The sequence below is a fragment of the Hibiscus syriacus genome, unplaced genomic scaffold (assembly GCF_006381635.1).
Source record: "Hibiscus syriacus cultivar Baekdansim isolate YM2019G1 unplaced genomic scaffold, ASM638163v2 tig00110318_pilon, whole genome shotgun sequence".
In the NCBI taxonomy this organism is placed as follows: domain Eukaryota; kingdom Viridiplantae; phylum Streptophyta; class Magnoliopsida; order Malvales; family Malvaceae; genus Hibiscus; species Hibiscus syriacus.
Genome location: NW_024062677.1, coordinates 618,545 through 641,560, shown reverse-complemented (window position 1 = coordinate 641,560; position 23,016 = coordinate 618,545). Strand labels below are relative to the sequence as shown.

General features: G+C 35.7%; 4 protein-coding genes and 2 pseudogenes across 4 annotated transcripts; 2 read left to right on the top strand and 4 right to left on the bottom strand.

Annotated features, from left to right (window-relative positions):
• Positions 1-2,290: 2,290 nt before the first annotated feature.
• LOC120117041 lies at positions 2,291-3,281 on the bottom strand (annotated as a pseudogene).
• A 1,084-nt stretch (positions 3,282-4,365) lies between these two features.
• Positions 4,366-4,863, top strand: LOC120117064. Its single transcript, XM_039137402.1, has one exon. It carries the CDS (start codon positions 4,375-4,377, stop codon positions 4,846-4,848), a length of 474 nt encoding a protein of 157 aa, XP_038993333.1. The 5' UTR covers positions 4,366-4,374; the 3' UTR covers positions 4,849-4,863.
• Positions 4,864-6,171: 1,308 nt separating this feature from the next.
• LOC120117063 lies at positions 6,172-8,723 on the top strand (annotated as a pseudogene).
• Positions 8,724-9,060: 337 nt separating this feature from the next.
• LOC120117031 (putative cyclic nucleotide-gated ion channel 8) lies at positions 9,061-13,485 on the bottom strand. The gene is made up of 7 exons (XM_039137373.1): positions 13,228-13,485; positions 12,501-13,089; positions 11,747-11,959; positions 11,280-11,584; positions 10,672-10,783; positions 10,114-10,350; positions 9,061-9,822 (listed from the first exon to the last, which is right to left on the bottom strand). Exons 1-7 carry the CDS (start codon positions 13,284-13,286, stop codon positions 9,091-9,093), a joined length of 2,247 nt encoding a protein of 748 aa, XP_038993304.1. The 5' UTR covers positions 13,287-13,485; the 3' UTR covers positions 9,061-9,090.
• A 930-nt stretch (positions 13,486-14,415) lies between these two features.
• LOC120117093 (pentatricopeptide repeat-containing protein At3g14730-like) lies at positions 14,416-16,452 on the bottom strand. The gene is given in 2 exon segments (XM_039137432.1): positions 14,416-15,234; positions 15,237-16,452. Coding segments are annotated over 2 exon segments (1,902 nt in total). The 5' UTR covers positions 16,368-16,452; the 3' UTR covers positions 14,416-14,463.
• An 892-nt stretch (positions 16,453-17,344) lies between these two features.
• On the bottom strand, positions 17,345-22,628 carry LOC120117014 (lamin-like protein). Its single transcript, XM_039137364.1, has 3 exons — positions 22,426-22,628; positions 21,922-22,052; positions 17,345-17,689 (listed from the first exon to the last, which is right to left on the bottom strand). Exons 1-3 carry the CDS (start codon positions 22,592-22,594, stop codon positions 17,465-17,467), a joined length of 525 nt encoding a protein of 174 aa, XP_038993295.1. The 5' UTR covers positions 22,595-22,628; the 3' UTR covers positions 17,345-17,464.
• Between the last annotated feature and the right edge of the window lie 388 nt (positions 22,629-23,016).

The window sequence follows — 23,016 nt, the reverse complement described above, 5'->3', positions numbered from 1 at the left end:
TTCATTTTCAAAGGTTCAAAAGTCGATTACACGTGAATAAAGATAACACCCCCACAGTGCCCAAAGATTAGTACGCTTATATTTTATCATGATACTAGAAATTATAAATCGAATATAAAATTAAAATATCATCCATTTATAAAAGTTTAATTAATTTACTTTGAATTATTTATTAGAGAAACTTTAATTCGAAAGAAATATCGAGATTTATTCATCCTCCGATAAGAAGAATATTCATTCTATTTCTTGTTTAAAAAGAATATTCCCTCCTCTATTGATCAAAAAATACAAATCAAGTATAAATTGATTATCCCCATTTGCATAAGAAAAATTACTATTAAAAAAACATGCATTGATCATTTGAATAAAAACGAATTAATTAGTAAAATAAACTCGATTTATTTCAAGTTCATATTTTGTTCGAATGTCGTATCGGATCACACTACTTCGATCAAATAATACTTTCTACACCCATTCAACAAACAAGTATTCTCAAAAATATTCGAGAAGGGATATGAAAATATTGACAAATAGATATTTTACAAATTAAAATAAATCAGACAGAATAAAATAGAATAAACATTAGTAATATATTTGTATATATATATATGAATATACAACGGTAAAAATAAATATATGTATATAGGTATATATTATACGGCATGGGTATGTAATGAAATAAAATAAAAGTAGATAAATTAGTACATACGCAAGTACATTTGAAACATAATATGTAGATGAATATTATAACATAGGTTAAAATGTAAACATGCAAATATGACATACCATAACAAAAATAACATAAAATAAATAAGTTTATAAACAAGTGACTAAATGGAAAAAAATAAAAACTTCGAGGGTATAACAACGAACATAGCAAGAAACATGGAAAATGCAAATATCATGAAGCAGGAGCACTGGAATGGCAATAAAACCAAAGCAACTTGCAGGACTAAGACGTAAAAATACTAAAATAATGTGCCAAATATGAAAAAAATGAAAATAGAGGCATAACAAGTGACCATATTGTAAATAAGCAGAACAATGTATCAAAATTAAAATAAACAAAATATAAATAAAAGGGTCAAAATATAAATAAACAAAAACATCACATCAAAATTAAAATAAATAAAATATAAACAGGTGACCATAATGTAAAATAATGAAATTAATATGCGAAAATCAAAATAAAAAAAATTTAAAAAATTCGGTGACTAACATGGAAAAACATGGCAACACTTGGGGGACTAAAACAAGATTCACCCTATTTTAAACCTGAGCATTTTCTAAACAAAATAATAAGGGGAATAGCACATTAGATCTAACAATTCGAATTAAAGATCAAAACAGCCCGAACCAGTGGCTAAAATGCAAATAAAAGGTGAAGCCTGGGGTACTATTAAATTATTAACCCAAACAAAACTAAATATAAACTTAAGGCTTTTTAACCTTAACTAAAACAAAAATCAAACTTCTTCACTCTTACCTTTTCTTTTTCCACGAGCGGCAGCCACACCAAAGGAGAACCAAGGTTCCACTGGCCGGCCACCACTACGGTGGCCTCCTCACTCCAACTCCGTCGAAAAAGGCCGAAACTTCTGCGCCTGGCGACCCGACTACACGGGTGACGAAGACCCCCAACGAGAAAGGTAAAAAACGACCCCTCTTTCTATTTTTGATTCGAAAACAAAGAAAGAAAATGCACACAAAAAAGGGGGGAAATTCAACCGTTGAATGTTGTACTGATTTCCAATAATGGGAAGAGAAATTACAAATGCTCACCCTTTTTTTTTGGAGGAACCGGCGAGCCAAGGCCCCTTTACTACACACTTTTTTTTATCCGGTGAGAGAGAGCCCCCCTTATAATCTGTTTTTGAGGTTTTATAACCCATCCCTTACATGAAAGAAAAAATTATACATTGTTGCTCTGACTGCTGATTTGGTAGGCGTGGAGTGTTGGATTTGGTGCTAGTGGCAGGGCATGGTGGATAGCCGTTGAGTTGGTGTTGGCAGCATGGGGGCTACAGTTGAGTAATTGGTGGCTGTGGTGATTTGTCGGAGATATGGCAGGGTAGCTAGGGATGGGACTGCTTCACGTGGGGGTGCTGCAGTTGGTGATATAGCTGCTGCTGCTGCTGGAATTCGGTTGTGCTGCAACAGAACAAAAACCAGACCAAATCAAGGAATATGGAATCATATCATACAATAAATCTTAAAAACAAAGTATCATATGGTATAAGCTCATAAACCATTAGTTATCACATCATATCAACTCTTTCTCTTTCTCCCTTCTATACATATATATATATATATATATATATAGATGATATGTATATACATATATATTCTTTCAGCTAAACAAAATACTATGGCTTTGAATATGCAACCATTTCAATTTGACCATTGTCGAGTCACTTATACCGCTTGATGACTGAAGCTTGTTCGCCATATTCGAACACATGGAATCCTAAATAAACCCAGAATAAACTCGGTTGGAGAAACTGAGGTTCGCATCATTATCTAACTGTTGCAGCAATGGATTATTGAGATTGGATTCGGCTTGATGAGGTTGAGGGTGTTAGGCCTGGGATTTCATAACTGCAATCTCAGCTTGAGTCTTAACTAGCTGACTCTCTGCAGCATGTATCTGTTGCTGCAACAAAAATGAGGCCAACACAGCCATAGACAGGGTCTTCAAGCCGACAACGTGGCTCAAAGTATAAGGAATCTGCTGCTTCAGCTCGCACATGGGTTGGGAGCCGCTGATTATCCAGTGGAAAGCAAGTTAAACAACGTGTTTCACTCATTCATTGTCAAGATCAGTATAATTCGTTAAAAAAACTAATAATTCTATGCATAAAACAACCATCTCCCGTTGATTGTCCTATGATACTTGATATCCAAAATCTTAATCGAAACCAATGTCAACAGATAAATATCAAGCAATGTCACCCTTTCTGTTATTATTACCAATAATAATTGACAATAAATCTTGTATTCTATTGACAATCGTTACTAAAACATTTTTAAATGCAAAGGAATTTAGAATTTGCAAAGAAAAAAAATGTAATAAAAGGAAATTGACTGTTAAAATCTAGCAATAAATCCAAAACCCAGGATGAGAAAATAGATATATGTAGACCTGGAGTAGTTTCGAGACATTACTAGCACCGTAGATTAAATGAACAGTAACAAATCTTTGGGGATTATTTGACGGAAAATAAGGTGAAAGAATGCAATCTTCTCAAATATCTGCAAGCCGCACAACGACCAGAACTCATTGCTCAAGAATCTATTGAAACCCAACAAAATGATTTTCAAAATCTATGTTGTTGGAAAATTAATGGATCGAAGATTATTATAGTTAATAATATATAAGAGAAAGGATTAGGGGATTGAGGGAGAAATAGAGGAACGGCTAGCATTTTCAAAATTTGGGATTTGAGAGGGAAAATCTGTAATGCGAAGGGTACTGCCATATTTGCAGAGAGATTGGACTTGGTACTAGAAAGTATGGCAACTTCTTCTATTTTCCAAACTCTCATTTTAAATTAATTTAAGAAATTTATAAATATTATAATTTTCTAAAAAAGTCATAGTTTTGATATGTACAATGTAATGATATTATTGAAGATTTTTTTTAAAAAAATTATATCACTGTTTTGTTACTTTTTATTTTTAAAACTAAAACATAATGGGTAGGGGTGAGTAAAACTCGACTCGAAAAATAGATCATTTTAATTCAATTTTACTTAAAAAATTTGAATCGAGTGAACTCGATTCATAATTTTATAAACTCCATTCAGCTTTCAAATTCAAGTCAAGTCATAAAATAAAATTTGAATAAATTGAATAGTAACTCAAATTTTTATATGATATACGTATATGACATACGAAAAAATGTGAAGAAATATACATGTATTGTATATGATTATAGAAAATCATATAAAATGAAATAAAATAATATCATAGTATTTAAATATTTATAATTAAATTTAAATAGAAACTCAAATGACTCTGCTCGAATTTTATAAACTCGATTTGACTCGAAAAAATTCAAAAAAAATTGAGTTATAAAATAGAACTCATCAACTCGAATAACTAAATTTTTTTTGACTCTACTTGGTCAAACACTCAGCCTTAACGTTAGGTATGATTTTGAAGAAAATAGTTAATTGACTAAATCAAAACAGATATAATAGTTGGATGACTAAATACTTAGTTTATCCTTAAAGAAATTATGATTATAAAAAGAGATACACGTGGCTGAAGCTGGGTAACATATAATCTCATCCATTTTAGACAAAAGTATTCCATAGCATATTTCTGTTGTCTTCGAGTCTTTCGGTAAAACCAACTCTGCTCAGCAGCTCCATGGCCATGGCTTCCAGAGCCATCTCTTTCTTTCCACATCTCTCTATCTCTCCACCTCGCCATTCCTTCACTCCCATTTACCTACCTTCTTCTCATCGTTTCCTCACTTTCTCTCCCAGACCAATAATTCAAATCCAATGCGCCACCAAAGACAACAAGGAAGCAACACCACCCGCATCAGCACCACCGACGCAGAGCTTCGATCCCAAGAAAGGAGTGGCGCTTTACAAGCCTAAGTCATACGATGTTCTCGTAACGGATGCCGCTAACTCTCTTGCTTATGCTATTCAAGATGGCCAAACCCGTCTCGAGATTGATTTCCCGTACGTTTTCTATCATTCTCTTAATTTAAGATTTGTTTCTTTTTTGTTTGGGTTTTTGAGGCTTACAAAAACTTTTTCCCGGATTCCCATTTGCCCTTTAGTTATCGAAAGCTATCCCATTTTTGCTGACTACGTAATAAGTTCAATGTGACAAACAGGCCGGTCCAATAAATTTTAATGCTTGGGCGAGATGATAATTTTATGCCCTGGACGAGATAATAAGTTATGCCCCTATACTTGTACCGTATAATAGATAAAACATAAATATTTTTTTATAAGGATGGGAAATAAAAGGAAGGTTGCATAAAAAGAAATCATACTCTAACTAAATTTCCTTTTTTAATCAAACAATATTCACTTTGACACGATTTCTTTTCTCAATGTCTTTCATAACACACTTTTTTAAAAAGGTACTCTTTAGTAATGAACGCTGACTAAGTCCAAGCAATGCTCAAACTTGATTATAGGTAACAATTTGGTTATCATAATCGTAGGATTATCACACATGTTGACTTTGCTCACAACAATATCACCCCGAGCAATTACATCATAATTTTTTAGAACGATGGAGAAACATATAAATATCGTTGTGTGATTGGTGAAATAGGGAGATATAACATTTCAACTCTGGACATTGCGTTCTCTTACAATTTATACATTCATGCATATAATCATTGGTAATAAAAACCTAAATCCTTTGATAATTATTGAAACTTATCAAATTAAAATATAATTATTATTATATAGTTCAATTGTTATGGTATGAATTATTCATTTGTTTTTGAAATTGTAACTATAATTTATTTATTTATTTATAGTTCATTTGTTTTTTTTATTTATCTAAAAAAATTATGAATAATAAAATTTAATAATTATAATATTAATTGTATTTTCAAATCAATACAAATTTTAAATTAAAATCTATGTTTTCGATTGATTTTGAACTATTTTAAGATGAACTGTAATCGTTTACCGATTTATTTTAAATCAAGTTACCTGTTAATGACGAAATCATTTATTTATGTTTTTTATGTTGAATTGGTCTTCAAGCATTTTTCTTTCAAATAGAAAAATAGGCGGCTGATATGTTTGTGCATGAGGATGGTTGTATGGTGAACAACAGAAACACGTGGGAGCCATGTATGAACTGTTCAACTGGGGATGATTGGGCCTAGGATGAGTTGGTGGCTGCTGATGGAGAGTTTCCACAGCCTAAGCAAGTGTTGAATAAAAGGGGTGGGGTCCAAAACCCAGGGGTAGTGGATCGGGCAATGAAAATAACTTTCGAAGATATAATGGATATGGATCTTGTAGTTGAAAATAAAGAAGGGAAGGTTGACTTCACTGTGGGTGGCCTTAATGGTGAAAACTGATGCCCCTACATGCTGCCCTGGGCCGTCGCCCATCAGGCACATGTATTGGGCCGGCCCTGATTTTTACCCTTCTCAAATGAGTTGAACGACCCTTAATGGAGTTTAGTAGTGCTTTCATAAATCATAATATGTTGTACAATGATGAGGATATTCAAGGAGAATTGTTATAGTACATAATTTGATCTGATGTCTAAATATGTGAAGGGATCTTCAGATGATTTCATTGATGCCAACATTCAACTTGCCTTGGCTGTTGTCAGGAAACTCCAACAGAAAATGGAAACTCGAGCTCGCATAGTAAGAAGATACTTTCACTTTGCTGAAAAATTGTTCTTTCCGTTTCAAAGATTAGTGTAATTTCTTACTTCTTGTTCAGGTGTTTCCTAATAAGCCAGAAAAACGCTGGGCCTCCGAGCTTTTCAAAGCAGCTCTTGACTTGCTAATAAAATGAATTACTCTATATTACTTTCTATTTCTCTGTGCCACTCTGTCAAGGTGGACTCTTTCCATCTCCATGGAAAGGGTTTTGTTGTTTTCAGCCACTGAATTACACATGGTGGTGTCTCATTGGTCATTTGGCCTCGATATGCATTTCATTCCTTAGATGGTTAAAAGGTCGATAAATTCTGGCACTTATATTTAAATATATAACCAGTTTATTCATGCAGTTATAGCTTTTATATAGGGACTGTGTAACTTTTAACCTTATGCCTTAAACTCATAGTCCTTTATTTATACGCATGGTTGCCTTTGGAGTTGAGGGATTTTAGTTCTTGATTCTTCCTTTCAGGTTGATGGTATATCTATAGGCTCCCTTGATGATGTCCCTAGTGCTGCTGTCACCACATTCTTCAAATCTATCAAGAACACTCTGGATTTTGATTTTGAAGATGAAAATGAAGGTTTGTTCCTGGACGTCAAGCTTTGTGTAGGAATTTTCCTTTCCATCTACCAATGAACTGGGTTACTTTATAGCTTCAAATTTTCATATCCTCTTACCCTGTTTCTATTTACACACAAGACTTTGAACATTCTGCAATTCTACAATGCAGGTCGTCGGGAACCCAAGGAGCCACCAACTCTGTACATATTTATTAATTGTAGCACACGTGAACTTTCTGCTATAGAGAAGTATGTGGTACGATTCTTATACTTTTGTACGCCTTTCACCCCTTTGACGAGCCTATTTATTTTTCACGTATAGCTTGCTACGTACTTGACCTTCGAATGGTGGCTTTTTGAAGTTACACACTTCTGCTTTCTTGGTTCTGCAAATCTGATGAGTTGATATACATGAATAATCAGGTCTGATCACTGATTATTTCAAATAGGAAATAACCTTAATGGTTTTCACCGAGATATATTGAGTCAGTACATGGTTAAAATTTAGCCTAGGGGAATAACACATCGATGACGTCTTTATTTCTTCCTGTTTGTGTGACCGTGCTTTGATTTTGCTGGAAAAATATGCTCCGTCAACCCCAACACTTCTATTCAATCTTGAACTTGACACTTTGCGGTATAAATTTTACTACTTTTCACCTTTTAATGAGGATTCAATAATGATCAGTGGATTTACTTTTGATTGGGGCTGCTTATGTTTGCAGTGCTGACTTGGGTCTTTTGGGATTTCCTCCCAAAGATTTGCACTATCAATTTCTTTCTCGATTCATCCCCGTGTTCTATATACGAATCAGGGAGTACTCCAAGGTAGTTGTTAAATACATTGTTTTGCTCCATTGAGTTTAATTTCTGACACAGTTCTAATGACCATTTTCTTTCTAAATGTTGTAAGACTGTAGCTGTTGCACCTTTTGTTGTGAACTACGGTGGAGCACTATTTCGCCAATATCCTGATGTGCAAGTAAACCTTCTTGAAATTTACCGTTGAACTGCTCCATCATGGTCGTTTTGTATTGCATTATTTCCGATGACTAATATTGGTTTTGTCTAGACCAAGGAAGAACTGCTGCGGGTCCTTGGATTGCAAGAGGAACAAGGAAGACAACTAGAATTTCTTCGTAGAGGCTACAAGGTTATTCGTCTGTTTTATTTTCTCTTTTACACTACCATGTGTATCATTTGAGATTCTTAAATTGAATGCTCATAGCAATATCCTCTATTCCTGCCTAAACAAACTTCCAACTTTCTTTTCCCTTCCGGTTTTACATCATCAGGCCTTAATGTTCCATAAAACTTCAGCTTGGCATTCTCTGAAATTAGTAGTATTAAAAAATACAAATAATTTGGAAACATAGTGTGGATATATATATTATGTAGCAGAGATTATAGTAATTAGGATAACCAAACTAATGAAGTCATCTATTATTGCAGACTTCAACTTGGTGGGAAGAGGATGTTGAAGTGGAGGTATATTCTGCATGGCATAGTTGAGTAGCCGAGTGAATGTTAAATACAACGAGACATCTCACATATAGATGGTGAAGTTTGATGATGCATGGAACATTTTTTTTCTTATAGAATTCTTTTAAACCCTTAATATTACACTCCCCTGTATCTAAGCCCCTTCTTTACACAAGTAACAAGAACTTGTTATTGCGGTTTTTTGTAGTCTTTGATTCAGACTACTGGAGAAGACAGTAATGAGGAAATAAAGTGAAATTCCAGGTTGTTCGTATGACTTCTTGATAAACACCAGTCTTATGTAATGTTAAACTTGTTCAAGGTTAGTATTAAGAACAAAGTAAAAAAATCAAAGTGTCATGCTCAACTATAAATATAAATATGATCAATAGTATACAACTATTTTTCAAGCAACATTAATCTCATTGTTCTAACCCAAGACTTATGTCTTGGATACATGTTCTCACCATGTAAAATCCAGCAGATTTAACATTCTAATATTGACTTTTGTTGTGTCTGTTTCTTAAAAAAAAAGTTAGCAGGCAAATACATGAGACGAAGTTAAACGAGAATAAACTAAAGTACATAATTTGTTTCTGCATTCGTAACAGATGCCAAAACAGCTTGAACCCGTTCAAGTATGGAGCCAAAATAGCTCAATTGATTTTACCGCCGAACCCATCAGAATCAAGATCGGAGAAATCAGGATCTTTTGGCTTTGAAACCTTGAGCAAACTCTTTGAACTAGTCGAGCCTCTACCCTTTTGGCCGCGAAGATTAGCTGCAAACCGTGATGCAAATACAGTTGCACGAAGGCTGTGGGATTCTGCAGTGCTATCAGTTGGATCAATTAAGGCTTGCTGATCATCATAAATATAGTCTAGATCCTCCTCTTCCTTGCGTCTAAGTTCCACTTCTTTCCTTTTCACATGCTTGCGCCATGCGGTTTGGATGAAACAGGCAGCCCAAGTCTGCCATTGCTGCGAGTAGAACCGGAAGGTGTGCTGAACCTGCCTACTATGGAGACGCCTGAACTGACTCGAAACGAATTTCAGCTCTTCCGCTACCAAAGCAAAAGCCTCCACCTCGGTTAAAGCCATGACTGTTCGAGTAGATAATGGCAAATTGGAAGCAGCTTTGGGGTCCAGCGCCCAAGTCAAGAGCTCCTCACCGCAAAAGTCCCCCTCTTTCAGCAAACCTCTGTTGTAAAAACCGCTCCTCCCACCATCTGTCGTCACACTTTCGAGGCGACCACGTATAACAAAAAGCATCTCGTTTACTGGATCCCCTTCACGGACTATGTAAGTGTTTTCTGTGTATAAACTTGGTTTGAGTCTCTCACAGATTGCATCAAGCAATCTCTCATCCATATTGGCAAACAGAGGAACCTGCATATACCATAACAAGAGTTTAAAGAAACTCAAACCTAACCTCAAAGTTAACTAATAAGGTGGAGAGTCTAATGGGAATACAATTTTGGCACTCCCTCTTGACAGATACATGACCAAGCAGATGTTGAACGGGCAAGGAATGGTAAGCAATGCACGACTTTTGACATGTAAAGCATGAAATTTACATTAAGGTCACCCACGGAAATTCTCTAATGATTCATATGTTGCCCAAAGAGACATTAACAGTTGGTTGATGGAGAGCAAGAAAAAATGCATAGAGATCCTTACCCTTCGGACCAGATTCAAACATAGATGTCGCTTAATGTCCCTCCTCAGATCTTTTGGTAAACTCTGGACTAAGTTTTCTTCGTCAACTCCACGAGTCTCCATCCATTTGTATTGGTCATAGCGCCGAACTCTCTCCTTGAGATCTTCGGGAAGTGCACGGTGATGCATCCATTGCTCAGAGTCACGCCTTTTGATCCTCATTTCCTCAAGACGAACTGTGAGAGACTGAAGGTAGGTCTGTTGCAATCACAAGAAGACTTCAAACTTCAGAATTGCAGTATAGGCTAAAGTTTTATTTTGTTTGTTTTCCTCTTCCTCCAAAGGTAAACGTGTAATAATCACTTGACAGTTAATTTCCAGCCATTTCTGGAAGCTTTGAGAATCATGCTCATAACTGTCCAAGTGCTGGTTTGGTCCTAATCCTAGGTTCGGGCACTTCCAGGCTTATGACTTCCAACTACTTAGAGTAGCATGAAAAATGGAAATTCAAGGACTTAACATTTTGATGACCAAAATTATTTTGGAAATTAACAAACGTTGCAAAGTTTTTCAATTTACCTGCATGTTTCCAATCAAAAGTGCCATGAGGATAAGCCCAAAGATAGCTATTGCTATGGAAAAGAGAATCTCTCCTGAATATGTGCTGGTTTCAAGTCCCTGACCAAGTGTACTGCAGAAAACAAAATGAATGTTGATCAGTGAATGCAACTCCCAGGAGTAGAATAAAAGAATCTAATACAAACTATACGAAACTCAAACATCAAACAAGCAGAAATAATTCTTTTATCCTGCAAGAACCAACCACATATATAGCCTGAATATCGTTTGAAATGGAAAATCATAAAGTTACCAAATAAAATTAAGAGAAAAATCATTATCCATTTAGGCAAGGCCTGATGTTTTGTTTCATTCTTTGGAATGTTTGTCAAAAAAAAATCATATGTTTCACACTCATATCCCAGGTATGTTTGTATATGGGTATCGAGATATGACACTTCAAGGATCCTCCAAATACATGGGGGGGGGGGACTTCAAAAAGTTAACATACTCAACCCAAATTCAAGTATTTTGGTAGCTTGCTAACAGAGTTTGTGTTTTTCTACAAACATAAAATAGATAAGACAATAAAAATGCGTGGTTATGTGGGTTGAAAAGAAAGTGCCCACCTTAGATTCTGTAAACCCCACCAGAGACAGAAACAAAATTTAGGGAAAAATTCGGTGGATGAAGTAATCTCTGATGTTATAGCTCGTGTGTAGATCCCATAATCGAAAGGTGCATCATTAGATTCAAGAGAACATTGGCTATCAAGTTCTTTGTTTCTCACCCTTCGCCATTCTGGGAAACCATGCATATGCTTGTTGCCGCAGTACAAGAAATCTATGCTGCACTTTTCACTTTCTTGACAAGCAATTCGCCAGCATGTATCTTTACGCTCTATAGCCAGCAGGTACCAAACTGCACCAACTATCTGCATATTCCATCTCAAACTAGTCAAATCAGTCCGGTGTCGTATATTAAATAGACCAATGCAACCAGTTTGAGGAAGAAAATACAACAATATGCAGAAGCTATTTAGTTTTTAGAATTGCAAAAAATAACAAGCTCATGTAATAGCAAACTGATAACCTACATGACTGGCAAGCATGTACCATAGCAGATAATATGCAGCACCAACCCAAGCACTATCAGCGAAAGTACCGGCTGTCTTCTTCAATTCTGAAGTTAATGGTACAAAGCGAAGAAACCTAGGAATATACTGAAGAAATACAATGATTAGCAATGCCTGTTTCGTCGCCCATACCTCCGAACCTTTTGTCTTGTGAAGATATTTCCACACCACAAACTGCAGATAAGGAAGCAAATAAGAGAAAGAACTATTTCTCCTCCTATGCAATTCAAAACAGACAGCTGCATGCAGCATGTTGTGCTACCATAACTTCTCTTACAATGTTAGCCTCAAGTTTTCATGTAAAATTGCTTTTTTTCAATTGATATAAGAATAAATCAGGACCCTTGATAAAATGCAGTAAGGATCTATCGAGTAAATGCAACAAAGCCTACAGTGCAGGAAAGTATGATCAGATCAGCAACATAAAAAAATGGGATTTTTTTTTTAAATTTTGTAAAAGTATTGGAGATAGTTTATTTGAGTAATATACTTATATTATTCTTATATATGTTGTACAATGAAGCACCACATTCTTATATATAGGAATCCAAGTCTGCAAAGCAGATAATCTTATCAACTGCGAACTACCACAAACATGAAATTCAGTGATTAAACTTTCAATAGATTTTTCAAAGTAGCTAATGGTAATAGCATTTTCTAAACTACTAGCACAAGTCTAGGTATAGAGATTGTTGAAGCAAGTAGTTTCTCAAACCTGTGGCAGGGGGAGCACGGAAAGAAAATCAACAATGAAATAACGACTTAAATATCGTGTGGCTATCTGTGCAGGATCTATCACAAGTTCACCTCGTCCAAAAACCCTTGATGATGGTGCAATATATGCTGTACGGAACTGCAGACCCATACGAATGAGGTAGAGAGCATCGATAATTGTCCGAACGGTAGTGGTTGTGATTCCCAATCTTACATCAATTCCAAGGCAATGTGCTCGACCATTAAAGTTGGGAAGATAGAAAAACAGTGGATCAATAGATACTGAAAGAATGCAAGACACAACAAAGAATCTATTCCATAGCAAAATAGATTTATCTTGGGGATCAAATATCATCTTATCTGACACTCGGAGATCTTCCGGGAACACAACTCGCGTGACCTCAGATTTGAGGTTGCGACTGAGTGTTAGTAACCCTCCTGGTCCTTTCATCATCCCTATATTAAATGATTTTTTTGATGCCGCCTTCTTTCCATGCTCTCTGTATTTGTAGCCATCTACATTAAGTCCGCACATCTTCAGTCCTCCTGTTCCAGACGCCATTGATATCGGAGAGTCTAAATCATCCAACCTATAGTCAAGGATACAGGCATTAGTTTAGAGATATAGATTGTAACAATAATAGCCTAAAACTGCATCCATACTAAACCATTTTCTGAACCATAAATTCAAACGAAGATAAAGTTATATACCGTATATTGATTAGTACCTAACAAATTTCTCCTTCTGACCTCCAATAAGCTGAGACTTGTAAGCACCACCAAACATTTTGCAGAAGGATCATGTGTTTCGCCACATCGAGTCCCGTTAGTCTTATAGATATATCAAAAATCACACCCAATCTTGCCTGACAAAATTTCCCGAAATTTGTCGGAATGATAATGAGGGAAAGCAAAAATAAAGAGGGTTGAGTTTCAGCCATGAAAGTTGTGATCCTTAAACAAGATGCGGATACTGCAATGCTTTGGGGGAGCTGATAAGGCGAACTTCTTTTAAGTACGCTGATCATTAATAAAATAAGATAAATACCAAAATTCCCTCCATTTTGTTCTTGTTGGACACTTTTTCTAATATATATGTACAAGATTTTAATTATTTCTCAAAAATTGTTTGCGCATATTTTGTTGTTATGCAAACCACGGGTTCCACTTCACATTGATCAAAATTTTGGTATTGGTAACAAAGCTTATGTATAACCAGAAAGAACAAACAAAAAGAAACAATATAATGTAATTCAGAGAATTCATAAACTAAACAACGTAGCAAATTATTAAAAGAAAAACAAATGAACTACGATATGACGTTATATTGCATGCACTACGTTGTATTAACTACATTCTTAATGAAAAATTAAAATTACATATAACTTACAGTAATTATTTCCTGGTTGGTGCCATGGGAATATACAATGCAGGAGGATCAGAAGAGGAGAAAGGAAAAACAAACGCAAAATTAGGGCTGGAAGAAGCCAAGGTTTTGACCAAACGAGAAAGAGAAGAAGAGATTAGAGAGAAATTTATGTTATATTCTGGGGAGGTTTAACGGTTAGTTATTACGGTTATTGGCCTTTCCAAAAGTAAAATATTTAAATGATGGTGCGTTTTAAATTGATCTTAAAAGACTAAGTTTGGAATGTTAATATAAGCTTTGTGATTTATTAATAAATTCGTCTTTTATTATTTAGCCTGTCCATGATTTCTATAACAAAAGATGCTTATAACTCATGTACATAACATGTTACAATTTTACCTAGCATACATATTATTCATATTCTACGTTATCAGGACTCACATCAGCAAAGAATTTGATCAATTCTCTCACTTATTCAAGATGTGCTGAACGGATTATTGCAATTCCAGAGCATAAGATGCATGTCAATTATGTTTCGAATACGAGTACTTAAAACGAACATGTATATGAGAATATATCCTGCACGAAGTTGACCCTATAACTCTGGCACATAGTCATGTTCCTGCAAAAGAGCTGTCAATGAGTGCAATCCGTCATAAATAGAGTTTGATCTAGGATGTGTTCGATCGCCATTAATAAAGGCATGTATTCCATTCTTGACTTCAATCCAGCTACACCCTGGTAACTTCCTGACATTTTGTTGCCTCATCATGTTTCTAACATCCAATACTTCTTTGTATTTGCCAGCTGCCACATAAACATTGGACATTAATACATAACTACCACTATGCTCGGGATCAATCTGAAACACATGCTTTGCAGCAGCCTCAGCTACATCTGAATTTCCATGGAGCCGGCATGCTGCCAACAAGGCCCTCCATACAACAGCATTGGGACCAGTAGGCGATGTTAGAGCCAGCTGATATGCCTCCTCAAGCTGGCCAGCCCGACCAAGCATGTCAACAACACAAGTAAGATGGTCTATGGTAGGAACAACGCCATATTTTGACTTCATTTGCCCAAGAATTTCATGTCCTAGGCTCACAAAGCCAGCATGACTGCAGGCTGACAGGATACCCACAAATGTGACATCATCAGGCTTAAATTCATTCTCACACATGAGCGAAAACATATCCAATGCCTCTCTTCCACAGCCATGTACGCCATAACCCATGATTAAAATGTTCCATGATGCAACATCCTTGTGGCTCATCTTATCAAAAACCAAGTGAGCCTCTCTCATAGTCCCACATTTGGCATACATATCCATAATCCCATTGTTGATAAGAACATCATTGATATCTTCAGCATTTCCATATTTGTCAACCCATTAATAATCATGTGGGCATGAATCTCCCTACCATATATCAATGCTGCCAAATGAGTGCAAGCAGGAAGCACAGTGGTCAAAGTGATCAGGTCTGGCCGAATGCCACCCCTTAACATTGCACGAAAAAGTCTTAATGTTTCATCATGGTCACCGCATTGTTCGTGAACAAACAATATTGAATTCCAAGAAAAAATGTCCCTGTTATCCATCATTTTGAAAATCTTCAAGGCTTCACTGACACACTTACACTTCCCATACATATCAACCAAAGTATTTGACACTATGATACTCGAACCATAACCCATTTTCACGACAATCCCATGAATTACCCTCCCATTCTCAATGTCTCCTGTCATTGCAAAAACGGACAAAACACCGGTAACAGTAAAACTACTCAATGCTACTCCTTCTAAACACATCTTCTTAAACACTCCCAAAGCGTCATCGAACTGCCCAACCTGCGCGTACCCATTAACCATAGCATTCCAAAGCACAACATCTCTCACAATCAATTCATCAAACACCTTTTCAGCATCTTCCATGAATGAGAACTTCAAATAGCATTTGACCAATCCACTCCCCACATACAAATCCAAGTCCAACCCAAGTTTAAAAACCAACCCATGAATCTTCCGAGCCTCTAAAACTTCCACAATATCACAGCAACCTTTAAGCAAACATGGAAACGTGTATTTGTCAGGGAAAATACCAAGAACCCTCATTTCCCTGTAAAACTTCAACCCTTTAAAGGGATCTTCGTTCGTGATAAACCCAGAAATGATCGCATTAAAAGAAAATATATTTGGGCATTGAGGGGCAGATTGCAATAAGGAGAGGGCATGTGTCATTTGGCTGCACTTGGAATACATGTTGATGAGGCTGGTGAGAGATGCAGGGGAGGCTTGAAGGAGACCATTCCTGAGCATGTAAGAATGGAGTTGCTTGCCTCGTGCGAGGTTCTTTTGATGGGCGCATGATTGGAGGGAGGCAATGAAAGCAGAGACATGATTAGGCTGCGAAGTGGGTGATGACGAGAAGCAAAATGGATGAAGTAATACAAGTTTGTTAGTGTTGATTGAGGATTTGGAGAAGATACCTCGTTTGTTCATTAATTAACTGGGAAAAAATACGAAGATAAAACTCTAATCATAGGTTCCTTTGCAGTAGTTCTTGATTGAGAGCCAATATTTTCAAATGGCAGTCAGGTGGGGAACTATGTTAACCAAAAATCTATCAAAAGCTGTATAAAATAATTGTAAACTACATTTTTATCTCTTTCTTTTTTCCTCTTCTTATTTTGGTTTTTTTCGATTTTTTTATTTTATTGAATCATTAATTTCAATTAGTTTATTAATGTGGCACGTTAATAAGATTAATTGAATTTTAACTTGATCTTTGTATTTTAGATAAAATATTAATTTGATCCTAAACTTTAGATAAAATATTTATTTAACTCTGAAATTTGATTGAAGTCCTATCTTCGATCACTGTCGTCGAGCATTATCATTTGATGTCATCGGCCATTATCGACTTTCATCGTCGTCCATCGTTAAATCCAAAGTTTCCAATTCACTTTTTTTAACCTACTAAATATGAATTTAATATCGACTTCACAAGAAACTATTTTAAACTTCACAAACCTAATCTAAAACTAAAGAGTAAGGACCCTGTCTTCCTTCCGAGGGGCCAAGTCCTCACTAGAAATATTAATAAAGCTGTTATCTCGTGTAACCCAACTTTCAATGCATCTTTTCATACATAGTGAAAAATTATTTTAGAATTTAGAGAATTATATCATATATGACACGATAAAGATAGAAAAGTGATTTTTTAAGATAAACTATTCTAAACATTGAGATATTCCAACTTGTAAGCACTTTCTCAGTGCGGTTGGTAAACAACTGCAGATGGAGGGTCCATGGGCTCTTGAAAAATTATGATTCAAGTGTAATCAGTACCAGGAGTTTACATTAGGGTTAATACTACATTTATCACCGATGTCCTTGTAGCAAATTATGTTGTTTTTCACGATTACAAAACACAATGAATATTATTACAATCAATGGTGATAAATAACGGTAATAAATTAGTAGGAATTCAAGTTGATCACTTCCATCACTGAAACACCACACAGTTTGACTAAACAATTACAAAAAGAAAAGGCAGTTCTTTCAGAAAAGCATAAACAAACGAGCTGAAACTCCTGCTAGATCCACCCAGATCCAAACCAAATCGAAGCTAATGCCACAGCCAAAGCCCTTAAACCAGCCAAACCCCTCGGCAACACAACCAGTCCAGCGGCACTGGTGCTGTTTGATGCATGGTGGGGAACGGGTGAGGCAGTGGGGGAAGGCAGGGGTTGAACAAAGACCGAAACCTTCATGCCATTGAAGCACTGGCCATTGCCACAAATGAAGTAGTACCACTGGGACTGTCACACCCCAATATGGGGTTAGATTTCTTATGGTTTAAAATGTGAAATGATATAAAGTTGGTTGGAAATAATATATAGTAGGTATAAATGGACAAATTTTTGGGTGGATTAGATTAGTGATAATGGCATTGTCTGGAACCCATTGCTTCCAGCTTTCATTTTCGGCAAGTATCCTCCAAGCTGGAAATCAATTAAAGAAATTAATTGCTTTGTCATTTTCCAACAACAATATCTATTTTTATAATAAAATAGAAGGTGACCTTATTATTCCATTTAAATGGCAGCAAATATCACTGATTGTTCTCAACGAAACTTTTGGTTCTCGGTTCCAATGGTCTGGACGACCGTTGAGAAATAGTATCGGTGGAGATGTTCCCAACAACAAGGCGACCAACATATCTCGGAAGTGACTCTATCCATCGGCAAACAAAGGAGATCGGGGAAGTTGAAGCTTGCGATGGCCGAAACTTCTCTTGTAGATTTACGATTATCCAAGGAGTTTCTTGATGATTGGAGTCCGTATTCTTGACGAGGAGACCAAGATTCTTAAGTGGTGGAGTTACAGGTTAGACCGACAACCGGCGACGGCGACCATCGTGGTGGTCAACGCGTTTGGCTGTTGGTCGTTGAAGCTTTCCTGCTTCACTTTGAGAACACGGTAAAGCTTAAAAAAAAATTGAATATATTAAATGTGTTGAAGTATAAAAGTTTTGCATTTGTTCAGAGCACACGTGATTTGAAAGAATTATTGATAAAGTGAAAAAAACGGTAAATTACTAGGTGAATCATCCAAGTTTAGTAAAAGCTAACCTTGTTTTCTAGTTTCCATATTGTTATGATTATGACATAATGGTTTCAATAAGATCAATTTAGTCCTTGATTTTAGTAATTGAATATATATAGTGGCTCCATAAGTTTTTAGTTTTATCAATTTGGTTTCCAAATTTTTAATTAGATTCTAATAAGTTATTTTTTTATGGCAAAGAAAATTATTGGAAGTCGTATTTTTACGATAAATTATCCGTGTTCGTTAGAAAAAGATTGGAAGGTAGAAATCAAGTTGGTGAGCTGGAATTTAAGACTACTATTAGGGGTTTTGTTGATGTTCCGATTTTGAGGTTCGTTTCGCCAAATTCAAACCGATAAGTTGTTTTTCACTGATTAATCATCCGATTCGATCCATTTTTTCGGAATTAAGCCTCGTTTTTTTATGAAATTTATATTGATATGTATCTGAGGAATTATTGGAAGTTGAATTAAAGATCAAAGGCGTTCGAATGGAATTTTTATGGTCGATCAGTATTGCACGGAAATCGAGGTAATACTTTACTACCTCTTTATGCTTTATGGAACATGTTGATATTGGTAAATGCATGAATAAGATAATGTTAGTTTTATTTGGAAATTATGGATAACCGGTTTTAATCCTATGAGAGTTTGTGAAGGAATCATTTCAAAATCAAAGAATGTTCGGGAAAGCAATTGATCATAGGATCTCTAAATTATAATTATTTTCGTTAAGAGCTAATATTGAAATTATCTGGTTAAGAAATTACGAAAATGCCCTTGAGGGATAAAATAGTCTGAATTGACCCTGAATGAGAGAGTACTTTGAGGATTTGTACTTAACTCGATTAAGTACGAATTTAATTGTTAAGATCCTGTCTTTGTACAGAAAAATTTATAATATTCCGTTTGTAAAATCTGAGAAGACACTTGACCCGAAAATATTCGAATAAGGAGTAAATATTTGAAGAGTAATTTATCGGAGGTATTCTGCTGACAGAATTGTTCGAAAGGACTGAAGTAAATGATAAGATTGAATTAAATAATAAGACCGGATGGAAGGAAATGATTGAAATATTCTAGAATTATAAAATGACCAAATTACCCCTGGAATGGAAATGACTCAAGAATGTCACCAAGCTCAGGAATGAATGGATATACTCAAGCTTTGAAATGAATAGAAAAAAATGTTAAGCACCAAAATGACCAAAATGCCCTTATGACCTAGAATAAGTAAATGTCTTGGATTAATTAAGAAATCCAAATAAACATGGATGTTGTGCTACCAGTAAAAGTTGTGGAACGCAACTTAAGTGATTAACCAACGTTAGTACTATATCATTACCTGAATGATATAAGTATCACTTGAATGTTTGTTCATCTTCTCAAATTTGGATCGATGATAATTCTGGAAGTACTTGGCGCAGCTCAACTCTAGAGCGCATACAGTACTAATAAGTGGGTAGTCGTTAGTCAAATCAACCACGAATACCAGAATGACTTATTATATGAATAAATTGAAATGAAATGAAGTACAACCTGTATTTGAAATTCAGAAACGTCTGAATTATTCTGGAAAACTTTAAAGTAATCGGGTTAGACTTGCTTACCAACGAACTAAGTAACATCAATGACTAAGGATTAAATAGGTGATTTGATGAGTTTGGAAACACTGTTGAACTTACATGATGAATTGTCATTATGGGTTATGAGCCATGGATCAAGTACGTCAGTATTTCCTGATATTGTTGAAACATGGAAATGAAATAAAGACCGTTGGAAGATTTATTCAGTGATGATTATGGGGATGATCTATGGATCTGCACTATGGTATTAAAGAGTGAATACACTGGAAGGATAATGAATTGACTTGTTGACATGCATCAGTTTGAGAGTTGTGTAACTCGAGTTGTTTGATAATATGATCGATAGTCGTAGATTGTAAATGACTTGAATCTTCGATTCTATATTTCATCTAAAATCACTTCGATCATGTTTGAAAAGAAAAAAACAAGTAACGCAGATGGAAAAGATTCTGAATATCTCATTTGGTTCAATTGGGCTGAAATCCTATGAATTTAAAGTATATTCCTGAATACCCCTGATTGTTTGGGTAATGGAATCACTCGCAGTAAATCTGAATTTAGAATTATTATGTATAAAGGTTCCTGAACGTTTTCCTAAAGCACACGAAAATATAGTGGGATTCTAATGTATCAACATTAAATGTCTGGCTAGATCGGTTAGTAATCGATTCTCCTCAATAGGACCTTGTTCCAGGAATTCGTTCAAATTTCATAAGTTTCATGTTATCCAAAATGATAACTACAATGGCCTCTGGAAATACTTGGATTCTCTAGTGTGTTCCCTACTTATTACTGAACTGTTTTATTGGTTTTAATATGTGGTACACCGAATTCATTGGTTATTGTTTTATGGATGCACCAATTTTATGTGACAATTTATGGAATATGGCTGCTATCTAATTTTTGCTTTGAAATGGTATATGATTACCATTTTTTTGGATTTATGGAATTTATGTCACGGTGCAATTGAATTTTGGAATTGAATTACGATGGAATAGCTCTGATCAAGCTAAATGGGCCTAATGTGACTCTTGAGGGCCCCCAAGATGTTTCATTAGGTCGGCTTTCCTTTGCTGTGTGCTTAGGGTAAGCTATATGGACTTATTGACTTGGGCTTAAGGATACAAGCTTCATAGCCTATCCTTAAGTCGGCTTTCTTTTTGCTATGTGCATAAAGTAAGCTATATGGAAAATAATTTTTGGGAACTACTGATAGTGTACCAGAAAAGGGTTTAAACTATGATTTTCAAAAGTTAAACTCTTTTACGAAATTGTGAGATTTACTGGACTATGATTTGTACCTATTATGATTTTATTATACAGTTGGAACACACTAGACATCCTATTCGATCTCCTGAAAATGTCATACTTTGAAAGGTTTCTTATGAATTGAGATTTATGGTTTCTACTCGATGAACTTCTAAGGGAACCCCAAATTATTCTGCAAGCTGGTATACGTATGATTCAATAAGGAAATTATATGACTTTCCATTTATCTACATGTCATGTAGCATCATCTGGTAGTTCTGTATTACTGAGCTTTCCAAAGCTCACTCTATTACTCACATTTTCAGGTTAAAACAATTGTACCAATGCATCTATCGACTTCAGTAAGGGAGTTCTACCGGCGTGGTTGCAGAGTATGGTACTTGTGATTAGGGGGCATGTAATTGTATTTTGATTTATATACGAGTTTGGAAATCTGTTTTATTTTTAAATAGTGATAAATGATTTTATAAGTTACATGTTCTGATAAAAAGTTTTAAAATTTTCGCTATTTTTACGGTGGGTCGCTCCGGTGGTCCTAATGTGACTTCCCGAATCGGATCGGGCTACTCGCATCGGTTTGGGGTGTTACAGGGACTTATTCAGAAGTATAAAATCCTTGCCATTGCTCCAGTTCCCTAATGCTCCTTCCGTTGTGCAGTTGTCATACCCGGTCCGGTTCACCTCAAACACATTGTATTGTGTCTTTTGGTACCTGAAGGCTGCAAGGAAAGGCCGAGTAAATATCATAGTATTATGTATTGCGTTGATCCAATATAAGCAATAGTTTTGGATTTTCTAAGGTATTCTAACTAGATCTGATAATAATAATAAAAAAGTCATACACAAACTAGTGCCAAACTGCAAATTGAAAATGCAGATTCAGGAAAGATGGCTACTTCTGCAATAACCCCAAAACCACTGTTTAGCAGTTGATATTAGTACACCCACCACAAAAATTAACTAGTGTCTCATTTAGGGGGGAAACCCATTACCCATTTTTCATATTCCCCTTATTTTCGCTAGAAAACAGGAAAGTGAAATAGTAGAAAACCATAGATTCAAGGCAAACTGATAGTTAGAGAGAGAGAGTACAGATGAAGTCTCCGACATAGAAGGTCTGATTGTTCGCCCAAAGGGTGTAGTTGATGCCAGGGTTCCAGCCTTTGTTAGCACCAACGATGTGGTCAGTGGCGGCGACAGTGCCAAGTACCAGAAGAACCGAGCACACCCGGAGGAGCAGATTTGAGGTTGAGGACAACATTGTTGGGTTTTGGTCTGGGTCCTGTCCTTTTGGGGAAGTGGGAAAGAACATGACGCAGACAAGATGGGGAGTGGTTTATCATCCCACACTTGACTTGAATTAGCTGGAGCGTTCCAAAACAATGCTAATTGGACTACGGTAGAACCGCGGGGCCCTCTTTGTCCGCTGTATTTAAATTCCATTTTGGATCCAAATTTGAGCAATCATTATTTATTTATTTATTTTAATTTCAACTGCCATTTTGGATCCAAGTTACATAATCCCAGCACCCTATCGGTTTTGACATTGTGGTCAGGAACGGGGTGAGAGATCATGGATGAAGAATACCGTCTCCCTTAAAGATTTTAAAATTTTATATATTTTAAATATTTTTTTATTAAAAAATTATTTTATCCTTATAAAATTTTATAGGTTTATATTCT

Excerpts from the sequence above, each read along its gene's own strand:
- LOC120117014 (XM_039137364.1), bottom strand. The coding sequence starts at position 22,594 with ATGTTGTCCTCAACCTCAAATCTGCTCCTCCGGGTGTGCTCGGTTCTT. Across the intron at positions 22,053-22,425 it reads CTATGTCGGAGACTTCATCT|CCTTCAGGTACCAAAAGACA; the intron begins GTACTCTCTCTC and ends CTTTCCTTGCAG. Across the intron at positions 17,690-21,921 it reads TACTTCTGAATAAGTCCCTG|TCCCAGTGGTACTACTTCAT; the intron begins TAACACCCCAAA and ends GGGGTGTGACAG.
- LOC120117064 (XM_039137402.1), top strand. The coding sequence starts at position 4,375 with ATGGCCATGGCTTCCAGAGCCATCTCTTTCTTTCCACATCTCTCTATC.
- LOC120117031 (XM_039137373.1), bottom strand. The coding sequence starts at position 13,286 with ATGTTTGGTGGTGCTTACAAGTCTCAGCTTATTGGAGGTCAGAAGGAG. Across the intron at positions 10,784-11,279 it reads TGGGGTTTACAGAATCTAAG|TACACTTGGTCAGGGACTTG; the intron begins GTGGGCACTTTC and ends TGTTTTCTGCAG. Across the intron at positions 9,823-10,113 it reads GTTTGAATCTGGTCCGAAGG|GTTCCTCTGTTTGCCAATAT; the intron begins GTAAGGATCTCT and ends TGGTATATGCAG.